General features: G+C 45.2%; 1 protein-coding gene across 4 annotated transcripts in view; it reads left to right on the forward strand.

Moving 5' to 3' along the window:
* SLC2A9 (solute carrier family 2 member 9) overlaps positions 1-12,795 on the forward strand; it is a 251,137-nt gene that overhangs the window by 40,057 nt on the left and 198,285 nt on the right. For 3 of the 4 annotated variants that reach the window (XM_045474551.1, XM_045474553.1, XM_045474552.1), the window contains exon 3: positions 2,629-2,727. In XM_045474551.1, coding sequence (XP_045330507.1) covers positions 2,629-2,727 — 99 coding nt within the window. Of the gene's footprint in view, positions 1-10; positions 163-2,628; positions 2,728-12,795 lie in introns of those variants that run through there. The other variant, XM_045474550.1, reaches the window with a different exon arrangement.

Genomic DNA, 12,795 nt, shown 5'->3' on the forward strand with positions numbered 1-12,795 from the left:
GCCCCCTCGTGGACTCTGCCTCCTGCACCGAGATGCCCCAGGATGGCCTGCGGGAGCATGGACTCCCGGGCCTGGGCTCCCCTGACGTGCAGCCCCGGCCATCCGGGGGCCGCCGAGTGTGGCCGCGCCCTGAGAGGGACGCCGGGCGGGAGGACCAGAAAGGTAAACGCAGAAAAGCGGCCTCAGGACCTGCCAGGGGGTGGGAAGGCCCAGCGTGGGCGGCTGCGGCTGCCTCCGCCGCCTGGGGCCCTGGGTCACAGAAGCCTGCCGTGAGAGCCGGCACCCCGGTCCCCGTGACCTTGGCCGTGGAGTTCCAGCTCTGGCAACGTGGCCGTGCTCGTGAACAGCCTGGCAGGTGCTGGGTGGTGTCCCCTTTTCCTTCCCGGCCCCCACAGCAGGTACCTCTGTCCCCCGGGGCCGGTGGTGAGAGGGGGTGGGCAAGGGCCGGCCAAGCAGCGGCAGGGGCTCCAAGGAGAGACTCCCACCTGCCTTTCTCTAGCTTCTGATGGGTACAGAGAAGGGGACAGGGCAAGGGGGTCCAGGAAGAGAAGGGGTCCAGGGCGGGCCAGGGAGTCAGGCAGCGTGACATCTGAGCTGAGACCCAGAAGATAAGTGCGAAGATAAAAGACCGCGGAGGATGGGTACTTTGTCCAAAATGCAGTTCTTGTTCTAGCCATGAATCTCTTTCAGTTCAGGCTTTTCTTCCTGTAGAAACCCATTCTGGCCCCACACCTGGCAATGTCTGCCCCTGTGGCTTATAAACCCTTTTTCTCCCCTCCGTCCTCTCACTGGCATTTACTGAATACCTTCTGTGCCTCAGGCTCGGTGCCTGGAAGAAAGACACCCTCCCCTCGAAAAGTAAGACCCTTGGGCACCGCCCCAACTCTGCTGCTAATGCTCACAGGCACCTGCCACAGGACAGGAGAGGCCTTGTCTACCTTAATTAACTCTTTTCTTCAGCATAACAGCCTGTGAGGTGGGGTCTATTATCATCCCTGTTTTCAGATAAGCACACCGAGTCACAGAGCAGTTATGCCACTGGCCCGAGGTTACAGTCATTAAGTGGCAGAGCTGGGGGTAGGACAGAGTTGAACCAAAGAGGGGGTGGAGTTTTCATTCAGAGGAGAAGGCGTTGGGAAAGGGTCACAGGTGCCAAAGTCTCTAGAAGGGGAATTTCCGGCACATGTATCTGCACGGGCAGGGCCAAGAGGCAGCTTGGCACCTAATTCGAACAACAGCCGTTCTGTATGGTGGGGCCAGAAAAACGAGTAGGCGGCCTTTCCGAACGCTCCCTGTGTGCGCGCGACATTCTAAACATCCTCATCCGGCAGCACATTGATTCCTCAACAACCTGTGTGGCCAGTGTTGTTATTAGATCCATTTTACAGCTGGGCAAGATGAGACCCAGGGAGGTGAAGAAAGTGGCTCAGGTTCCCACAGCTGACTGGTAGAGCTGTCCAGCACCGCGTCCCCTGCTAGAGGAGACTACGGACGTGGGCGGGTCCGGGAGTTGGCTCTCGGGGTCCAGCTCTCTCCTCCAGACAGTATTTGACCGACACAGTTTCCTGAACTGTGGACCTTGTCTGTTTTGTTTCCCGCTGTATCTCTAGAGCTTTATCAGGGCCTGGCCCGATACACGCGCACATTTTATATGATAACAGAGAAGGTGCCTTCCAAGAGCACCTGGGTCCCCTCCATCCGGAGAGTGGCCCACATTCTGCTGGCCAGCCTCGGATGGGAACCCCTTCTGCCTCCAGCCCCTGCCAGCTGGTCAGCTCTGGCCAGGCGGTTCAGATGTTTCTCCTGCATGGTCCTGTCCTGACTGTGACCACGCTCGGACGAAGGACAGGGTCACGTGGGGGCAGATGCCCTGTTCTCCAGGCTGAGCCCTGTATCTCTCTGCACGTCCTTGTCCTGCGGTGCTCATGATGGCCTGGAGATTGACAGCTCGGCCTGGAAGGCCGTGTGCAGTGGTGTGCATGCGTGTATGTGGACGTGTGTGCACCTGTGCAGCTGTGAGCAGCCTCAGGCCCCTAGACACTGTTCCCAGGTGACGAGGCACTGGGGGACAGGCAGTGCGGTGCAGCGGGTGACTGCATGGGCTCCAGCCCCCATCCCAGACAGCACCACAGACGTCTCGGCGCGTCTCTTTCCCCACCTATGAAATCGGGATGAAATAGTACTGATCTGAGCGTTCCGTGAGATAATACCCTGAAAGGGCTCAGCTCAATGCCTGGCCCATACCTCTTGTAAGTGCCAGCCGCTACCATTGGCGGCTAAGTCTGGCTTTGCTTTTTGCTCCTATGTGGTCCAGAAAGTGGCCAAATTCAGCTAAAATAATAGTGTGTGGCTGCTTACGGAGCACCTGCTAAGGACTGTGGGTCTGTGAGTCACAGGTCTGTGGCAGCAGGCAGAAGCAAACTGAACTCCGTGGGCTGACCGCATTCCCCCAGTGCGTCCGCCTGCGCAGTGGTCGTGGACAGCGATCTCACCTGTCAGTGGGTTCCCGGAGCTCGGGCAATTCTCTAGGGCCCCTTCCCCAGACAAGGGGACAGCCCAGGTGCATCCTGCGGGCCCCCAGCTCTGTGCCCAACGGCCAGATCTGACATGCTGTCCTCTCCCTTCCAGGACTGGTCCTGCTGGCTCATCGTGGCCTCTCTGGCGGGAGCCTTCGGCTCCTCCTTCCTCTATGGGTACAACCTGTCGGTGGTGAACGCCCCAACTCTGGTGAGTGCCCCGCGGTTGCGGGATGCGCCCGGCAGAGGGCGCTGCGGCCACGCGGAAAACTTCGGGAGTGTTCCCAGGCTGGTTCTGTGCCAGCCCTTTGCCGGACACTGGGACCTAGGAGGGGGAAAGAGAGGAGTGAGACCAGCCTCTACCCTCGAGGGGAGGAGTGAGGGGAGGATGGGAGGTACAGAAACAGACAATGGTGACAATGTGGAGGGTTCAGTTCCCTGCCTTGGAGGGTCCTGGGAGAGTGCAGGGCAAGGACAGGGGTCTCCGGAGTTCCCAGGGGCCAGTGCTTGAGGATCTTATCCTGGGCACAGAACCACGGAGAGACCTTATGCATAAACGTTTTCTTGATCTGTTCTTTTTGGGTTTATGGCTTTCTATTACCGCTAGTGGTCATTCGGGTGTCTGTTTTGTCTGGCTTTTGTTTCGGTCTGGAATCAAGTCGTTAGGTTATGTCAATCAAGAAGAGTCTGTAAAGCAACCAGAAGTGTTTATCTGGGGTCGTAGGACCTGCAGCATGGGAGACAGAGAGGGCGGAAATGGACCTTGTGCTCAGAATTGCAGGTGGGGTGGGCAGGCTTCTAAAGGCAGAACCCACAAGGTTACCAAACTTCTTCTGAAGGAATGATGATCCGTGCTGAGGGAGTTAACACTGAGCACCGGATGCAGGATCGACTAGGTAGCTAACAGGTGTTACATTGTCTCTATTTCAGTCCTCAGTAGAGGAGGCCTTCCGAGAGCTGGCCACGTTGTAATTGCCACAAGCCAAGAGTTCATGGTGTTCCCAGAATTGAAACAGGAGCCCCTGCATGGGTCCTGCTTCCTCAATGTCCTCCCAACCCCCTTCTGAGTGTCGGTGTTAGCAATACTTAGTTCACTTTTGCAGTTTCCTTTTTTAGGTGCAATCCCCAGGCCCTCCTAACTCCTCCCTGCTGGTTTGCAGGTTCAGATTTGGTCCCGCCTACCTAGGCTCTTAGGTAGCTATCCATGCCAGGGGGTGCTGGCTTCTGCTTGTCATACCTGCACCTTCGTCCACCTTACCCCGCAACGGCAAGGTAGGTCAAGGCTACCTGGAGGCTTTCTGGAGGAAGTGATGCCTCAGCTTCACCTTAAAGGTAAAACAAAGGCACATGCCATTTGTGACATGTTTGCAAGAATGCAGGCATGATGCAGTTGGAACGCAGAATGCCTTTTGGGGAGCACAGGGCAGGAGCTAAAGGGGCAAACGGAAGCCAGGCTGTGGACCTTTCTGAAGGCTTTTCGGGCCTTGTTTGGAGCCCAGCATCCCCATGTGCAAACCACAAGGGAGGCTGGACCAGGGGGTCCCAAAAAGTTCCCAGGAGCCCTGAACTTGGCAGAATTGCCTTTTAAAAATTCAGATGTCCTTCGACAGTCCTTCAGATGTCTTTTATAGCTGGTTTGTCCAAATTAGGAGACAAAAAAAAAAAAAAAAAAAAATCAGTGCTATATTCGTGACAGAAATATGGAAAAATAATGACAACTGTAAAATCCAGATGTAGGTGTTTCTGTTCTATTCCCTTACTTTTCTGTGCATTTGGAAAGTTTTATAGCAGAATGTCCAAAATAAGTACATCATTACATCTTTGCAAATGCGTCTATATATGTGAAAGGAGAGGGAAGTTTCTAAATCTTGCTCCTGAGCCCTGTTCTGTTCAATGTTGTTACCAGTTATTTGGACAATAATCTGGAAAGGATGTCTACACATTTCTCGGTTGATGTGCTGAGAGGAATAATGACTGTATTTGAAAATGCAGTGTGTCAGAATCGAGTGCCAGGACAGCTCTAGTTTTTGTTGAGTTTGTTTCGTTTTGTTTGAAACCCTTCTACGTTTTGGGACTCTGTGTAACTTCGTTTGGAAAATGGGCTCTGATGCTAAGACCCATTTGAAAGCCAGGGACCTAGATGGCCTCCCCAAACTCTTACTGAAGCCGGTGGCTTTGATTTCGTCGTTGTGACCTCGTCCTGACACGAGGATCTGATTTGTCCATATTTGCCTATAAAGGAATATTGGAGGGGTGCCTGGGTGGCTCAGTCGGTTAAGCATCTGACTCTTGATTTCGGCTCAGATCACGATCTCCCAGTTTGTGGGTTCAAGACCCACTCCAGGCTCTGTGCTGTGTGGAGCCTGCTTGGGATTTTCTGTCCGTCTCTCTCTCTTTCTCTCTCTCTCTCTCTGCCCCTCCCCGGCTCGCTCTCTCTTCTGTCTCTCAAAATAAATAAATAAACATTAAAACAAGAAGATGGGAAGTTTACACTCTTGCCTCATCATGACAGTTCAGCAGAAACTCCAGCAGAGGGTGGAGAACCTTTGCACTCATGGTTTGTGGACCAAGAAGCCATGTGAAACTTGAACCCTGAATGAAATGATGTGGATGGAAAAACAGAAGTTCAAGCCATGACCGTGGGAACAGGAGGAAGGAGCAGTTCGGTCATTTAAAACTTGTTTTCGATTAAGAAACTATTTTTTTAGATCAGTTTGAAAGCAGTTCACAGCAAAATCGTGCAGAAGTACAGGGAACCACTCCCCCCTCCGTATCCCTCACCCCCAAAAGCTTCCCCCGCTATCAGTTTCCTCCAGGTCCTTTCATGGCTCGAAAGCTCCTTTGTTCTTTACAGCTGAATAATATTCAATACATTAATGCATTGTATTAATGCAGTGTAATAACACCTTGTCTGCATGTACCGGTTTATGGAGCCACTCACCTGCTGAAGGACATCTTGACTGCATCTAAGTTTTGGCAACTATGAACAAAGTTGCTGTAAACATCCATGTGCGGGTTTTTGTGTAGACATAAGTTCTCAGTTCATTTGTGTAAATACCAAGAAGCACCATTGCTGAATCAAAGAGGGAGAGTACGTTTAGTTTTGCAATAAACAGACAAAGCATCGTCCTGAGTGGCTGCCCTGTTTTTCATTCCCAGAAGCAATGAGCAAAATTTCCTATTGCCTCCCATTCTCACCAGCATTTGATGTTGTTAGTATTTTGGATTTGGAATGTTCCATAGGTGAGTACTGGTATCTCGTTTCCATTGCAATTCCCTAATGACATCTGATGTTGGATACCTTTTCATATGTTTTTGGGAAAGACAGAAACATCTTTTCAAATGTTCACTTGCCGTCAATAAATCTTCTTTGGTGAGGTTTCTGTTCACATCTTTTGCCCATCCTTTAATCAGATCGTTTGTGTTGTTTTGGTTGAGTTTTAAGAGTTCTTCATATATTTTTAGATTACAGATCTTTATCAGATGTATCTTTGCAAATATTTTCTCCAGGTCTGTGGCATATCTTCTCATTCTCTTGACATTGTCTGTCCCAGAGCAGAAGTTTTTAATTTAATTGAAGCCCAGATTATCAATGATTTCTTTCACAGATCGTGTCTTCGGTGTTATATCTAAAGAGTCATCACCATAGGGCACCTGGGTGGCTCAGTTGGTTAAGTGCTGACTGTGGTTCAAGTCATGATTTGGATTCTGTGTCTTTCTGCCCCTCCCTTGCTCATGCTTTCTTTCTCTCAAAAATAAATAAACATTAAAAAAAAAAAAGTCACCACACCCAAGGTCATCGAGATTTTCTCCTGTTCTTTTTTAGGAATTTTATAGTTTTGTGTTTTACGTTTATGTCTGTGAACCAATTTGAGTTCATTTTTGTGAAAGGTACAAAGTCTGTGTCTAGATTTTTTTTCTGATATGTGCATATCTATTGTTCCAGTACCATTTGTTGAAAAGACCATCTTTGCTCTATAGTATTGCCTTGGCTCTTTTGCAAAGATCAGTTCACTGTATTAATGTGGGTCTGTTTCTGGGTTCTCTGTTCTATTCTATTGATCTATTTGTCTGTTTTTTCACAAATACCATGCTGTCTTGATTATTGTAGCTTTATCGTAAGTCAGAGTGAGATAGTGTCAGTCCTCCAACTGTGTTCTCCTTCAGTGTTAGCGGTTGATTATTCTGGGTCTTTTGTTTCCCCATATAAACTTTAGAAATTAGTTTGTAGATTTCCACAAAATAACTTGCTGAGATTTTGATTGGGATGGTATTGCATCTATAGATGAAGTCAGGAAGAACGAACATCTTGACAATATTGAGTCTCCCTATCCATGAACATGGGATATCTCCCCATTTAATTAGTTCCTATTTGATATCTTTCATCAGAGTCTTTATTTTTTCAACGTTTATTTTTATTTTTGGGACAGAGAGAGACAGAGCATGAACGGGGGAGGGGCAGAGAGAGAGGGAGACACAGAATCGGAAACAGGCTCCAGGCTCTGAGCCATCAGCCCAGAGCCCGACGCGGGGCTCGAACTCACGGACCGCGAGATCGTGACCTGGCTGAAGTCGGACGCTTAACCGACTGCACCACCCAGGCGCCCCCAGAGTCTTTATTTTTGATATAGATGTTACATAACTTGTGAGATTTATACCTAAGTATTTCATTTTCTTTAATACTAATGTAAATGGTAATATTTTAAATTTAAAATTGCATTTTTTTTTCATTGCTGGTATATAGGAAAGCAATTGGCTTTCATATATTTATCTTGTTATCTTGCAACTGTGCTATAATCAATCACTTCTTAGTTCCAGATTTTTTTTGGTCAATTCTTTCAAATTTTCTACACAGATAACAGTTTTATTTCTTCTTTTTCAATACGTGTATCTTTTATTTCCTCTTGTTGTCTTGTTGCATTAGCTAGGACTTCCAGTATGATGCTTACTTTGGATTTAATCTGCTTTTCTTTTTCTAGTCTCCTATAATGGAAACTTCTTGATTTTAAATCTCCCATCTTTTCTAATATATTCATTCAATGCTATAAATTTTCTCCTAAGCACTGCTTTTGATGCATCCCACAAATTTTGATGAGTTGTATTTTCATTTTCATTTAGATCAAGTTATTTTAAAGTTTCTCTTGAGATTTCTTCTTTGATCCATGTGTTATTAAGAAGGGTGTTGTACAATCTTCAAGTGTTTGGGGGATTTTCCAGCATATTCTGTTATTGATTTCTAGTTTAATTCCATTATGGTCTGAGACCAGACACTGTATGATTAGATTCTTTTAAATTTGATAAGGTGTGTTTTATGGCCCAGGATGTGGTCTATCTTGCTGAATGTCCATGTGAGCCTGAAAAGAGTGTATATTCTACTGTTGGATGAAATAGTCTGTAGACGTCCACTGTATCCAGTTGGCTGATGGTGTTGTTGAATCCTCACTGATTTTTGGCCTGTTGCGTCTGTCCATTTCTGACAGAGGGGTGTTTCAGTCTCTGACTTTAATAGTGGGTCATCTATTTTTCCTTAGAATTCTGTCAGCATTTGCCTTATGTATTCTCATGCTCTGTTGTTAGGCACATACACATTAAGGCTTGTTATATTTTCTTGCAGTATTGGTCCCTTTAACTGTATGTAGTGCCCCCTTTTTTCCCTGTTAACTCTTCTTGCCAAAGTATCCCTTGTCTGAAATTAATATCGTTTTTACTGCTTTCCTTTGATTCATGTCAGCATGGTATATCTTTGTCCATCCCTGTACTTAAAAAAAAATTTTTTTGATATTTATTTATTTTTGAAGGAGAGAGAGACAGAGCGTGAGCGGGGAGGGGCAGAGAGAGAGGGAGACACAGAATCCGAAGCAGGCTCCAGGCTCTGAGCTGTCAGCACAGAGCCTAATGCGGGGCTCAAACCCGTAAACCATGAGATCATGACCTGAGCCAAAGTCAAAGGCTTAACCAACTGAGCCACCCAGATACCCCGATCCCTGTACTTTTTAAAATCTATATGTGTCTTTATATTTTTGTAAAAAAAACTTTATTTTTGACAGAGAGAGAGAGAGAGAGAGAGAGTAGGGGAGGGACAGAGAGAGAGGGAGACAAAGGATCCCAAGCAGGCTCTGTGCAGAGCCTCATGTGGGGCTCAATCTCACAAAATGTAAGATCACGACCTGAGCCAAAATCAAGAGTCAGATGGTAACCGGCTGGGCCACCCAGGTGCCCCATGTGTCTTTATATTTTAAGTGGGTTTCTTATAGACAACATATAGCAATAAACAGACAGTTTGTTCTCTTGACCCAGTCTGACAATCTCTGTCTTTTAATTGCCATATTTTATACTACTGACATTTAAGGTGATTACTGATACAGTTCAATTAATATCTACACTGTATCTGTTCCTTTTTCTATTTGTCACCCTTGTTCTTTGTCCCTATTTTTGTTCTTTGTCCCATACTTCTGCCTTTTGTGGTTTTAACTGAGCATTTTGTATGATTCCATTTTCTCTCTTTTCCTAGCATATCAATCCCCCCCCCCCTTTTTTTTTAACTTTCTTTAGTGGTTGCTCAAGAGTTTATAATATGCATTTTCAACTAATCCAAGTCTACTTACAAATAATACTACTTTACTTCACTGGTAATGTTAGTTCTTTATAATAACAAAATATTTCTAATTCCTCCCTCCCACCCACTTAGACATAAGCATATTATATAGATAATCGAATACATTACTATCATTATTATTTTGAACAAAATTAATTGTGAGATTTATACCTCAGTATTTCATGAATATTCTGAACAAAATAATAACCTATTGATTATTAATAGATAATAATCAATAGATAATATTAACAGATAATAATCTGTTAGATTAAGAACAAGAAAAAAAGTTTTCATTTTTACCTTTACTTATTCATTCTCCTGTGTTCTTCTTTTTATGGAAGACTGAGTTTCTGACCTATATTTCGTTCCTTCGAAGAATTTCTTTTAACATTTCTTGCAATCCAGGGGTTCCCAAAGGAAGAACAGCGTCAGTGAAAATAAAACGAAACTAAAATAAAAAACTAAAACTAAAATAAAAATGGACACAGACAACAGCAGTGTGTTGAACTGGCCGATTTATTGTAGCAAACGTGGCATCATATTTGCTAGTGATTTCCTTGGAACATACGTCATCTATGTTTTTCTAACATCACCTAATTTTGAAAATGTTCCTATGTATAGACAACCTTTAAGAAATAACATGGTGATTTTCCCCTAACTTTCCCGCATACCCTTTGTAATATCACAGATTAATCTCTTACATTTTTCCATTATGCATCTGCGTGTATCTATAATCTACAAAGCATTTGCTTTGCTGTTCTCGTGAAAGGCCCTCCATTTCTCAACACCTCAAGTGGAACAGTTACAGGGGCATGACCTCCTAACCACATGAGGCCAGAAGAATAATGTGTTTGCCTCAGTCCAAGGTGCCAGAAAGGGGCTGAAAAAGCCTTAGAAACCCATGCCTCATTCATTCTCAGAGAGACAATGCACCTAGAAACTAGTGAACCATTCTGTACCTTAACCAACTAGGTTCAGTCATCATCTGGAATGCCTCCGGAGGCCAGGTGGGCCTAGGGGTTGAAGTCACCTGTGCCCAGAGATACACTCCTTAGTTGCTGGATGGGGCTTTCAGATCCATATGTCTCTCCTTTATAGGCCCTCTTTGCTGGCAAAGGGATGAGGCTATCCTTCCTGTAAGTAGAGGAGTCTCCATAGGGGATGGCAAGGGCTAAACATAAGGCCACACAATTTCTTGTGGAACCTTATTTTTTTTCCCTAATGGTTCTTTTCCCACGGGGGCTGCAGAGGGCAATTCCCCAACAGACAATACCCCAGGTACTTTAATAAGGCCAAATTACCTAAAAGCGGGAGTACAAGAAGCTTCACTGTCGGCTGGGCCGCCCTGCAGTCATCAATCCGTCCACAGCCCGGGTCCTGCCACTCAGGCTGGGATAGCTCGGCTTCCAGCACAGATCTACTGGCAACAAATTCACTCAATGTTTGTCTGAAAAAACTCTTTACTTTTCATTCATAGTTTGGAAAAATTTTTTAATGTTTATTTATTTTAGAGAGAGAGAGAGAAAGAGAATGTGAGCAGGGGAAGGACAGAGAGAGAGGGAGACACAGAATCTGAAGCAGGCTCCAGGCTCTGAGCTGTCAGCACAGAGCCTGTTGTGGGGCTCGAACCCACAGACTGTGGGATCATGACCTGAACCAAAGTCGGAGGCTTAACTGACTGAGCCACCCAGGCACCCTTACCTTTCATTCACTCTTGGAGGATAATTTTGCAGGGTATGGAATTCTAGGTTGGTGGGTTTTTTTCTCTCTCAATATTTTGAGTATTTCACTTCATTCTCTTCTGGCATGGTTTCTGAGGAGAATTTGGATGTAAATTTTATCTTTCCTCCTCTGTAGGTAAGATTGTATTCATCTGGCTTCTTTCAAGAGATTTTTTTTAATCTTTGATTTTCTGAAGTTTGAATATGATATGCCTAGGTGTAGTGTTTTTTGTTTGTTTGTTTGTTTGTTTTAGAATTTATACGTTTTGGTGTTTTCTGAGCTTTCTGGATCTGCAGTTTAGTATCTGATGCTAATTTGAGGAAATTCTCAGTCATTATTGCCTCAAATATTTCCTTTGTTCCTACCTCTGACTTTTCTCCTTCCAGGTGTTCCCGCTGCATGTATATTACAGATTTTGTAGTTTTCCTACAGTTCTTGGATACTCTGTTCTGTTTTTTTCTCTATATTTAAGTCTCTTTTCCTCTATATTAAGTCTCTTATGGTGTGCCTCTCTCTGTTTTTATTTTTCCTTCCCTTCTCCTATGTTCATCTGTTTGACTCTTAAATTCCACGTGAGTGAAACCACATGATATTTGTCTTTCTCTGACTTATTTTGCTTAGCATAATACACTCTAGTTCCATCAACGTTGTTGCAAATGGCAAGATTTCATTTCTTTTTCATTACTGAGTAGTATTCCATTCTATGTATGTACCATATCTTCTTTATCCATTCATCAGTCAATGGACATTTGGGCTCTTTCCATAATTTGGCTGCTATAAACACTGGGGTGCATGTGTCCCTTCGAATCAGCATTTTTGTATCCTTTGGATAAATATCTAATAGTGCAATTGCTGGGTCATAGGATAATTCTATTTTTAAGTTTTTGAGGAACCTCCATACTATTTCCCGGAGTGGCTGCACCAGTGTGCATTCCCACAAACATAGCATCCTTGCCAACATCTGTTGTTTCTGGAGTTGTTAATTTTGGGCATTCTGACAGGTGTGAGGTGATATCTCATCATGGTTTTGATTTGTATTTCTCTGATGATGAGTGGCATTGAGCATCTTTTCATGCGTCTATTAGCCATCTGGGTTTCTTCTTTGGAAAAGTGTCTGTTCATGTTTTTTGCCCATTTCTTCACTGGATAATTTGTTTTTAGGCTGTTGAGTTTCATAAGTTCTTTCTAGATTGTGGATACTAACCCTTTATCTGATGTGTCATTTGCAAATATCTTCTCCCATTCTGTCAGTGCCTTTTAGTTTTGATGATTGTTTCCTTCACTGTGCAGAAGCTTTTAATCTTGATGAGGTCCCAATAGTTCATTTTTGCTTTTGTTTCCCTTGCCTCTGGAGACATGTCTGGTAAGAAGGTTGCTGCGGCCAAGGTCGAAGAGGTTGCTACCTGTTTTCTCCTCTTGGATTTTGATGGTTTCCTGTCTTACATTTAGGTCTTTCATCCATTTTGAGTTTATTTTTGTGTATACTAACCCCATTTAATAGATGAGGAAACTGAGGCCCAGGGAGGTTAATGTATCCTAGTTCCTGGGGTGGGGTGGGCGGCCCTTTAACCTCCACTCCCTAACTTCCCGTTGGTTTCCCATCTGACTACTTATGCCCCATTTGGAAGAGAACACCCACATGCCTTGTGCATCCATGATAGGTCCTTGGCCAACTGTGGACAATGGGATCTGAGCAGAAGTGAATATAAGCCACTTGAGGCTTACCCTTGAAGTGAGGAATCCAGAAGTTTCCTCAGTTTTTTCTACCCCCAGATGGCATAGGTACTAGATGGCAGAGAATGGTCTGGCAGGCACTAGGCATGAGCTAGCATGAGGTAGAAAGAAGTCTTTACTATCCTTAGCCACTGAAGCTTCAGAGTTTCTGTGCTGTGGTGGTGCATTGATCACCATCATACCCCAACATCTACCCTTCAAGGAAGTCCAGCCTGGCCCACTGCAGGG

Source organism: Leopardus geoffroyi, chromosome B1, assembly GCF_018350155.1.
Source record: "Leopardus geoffroyi isolate Oge1 chromosome B1, O.geoffroyi_Oge1_pat1.0, whole genome shotgun sequence".
Taxonomy (NCBI): Eukaryota; Metazoa; Chordata; class Mammalia; order Carnivora; family Felidae; genus Leopardus; species Leopardus geoffroyi.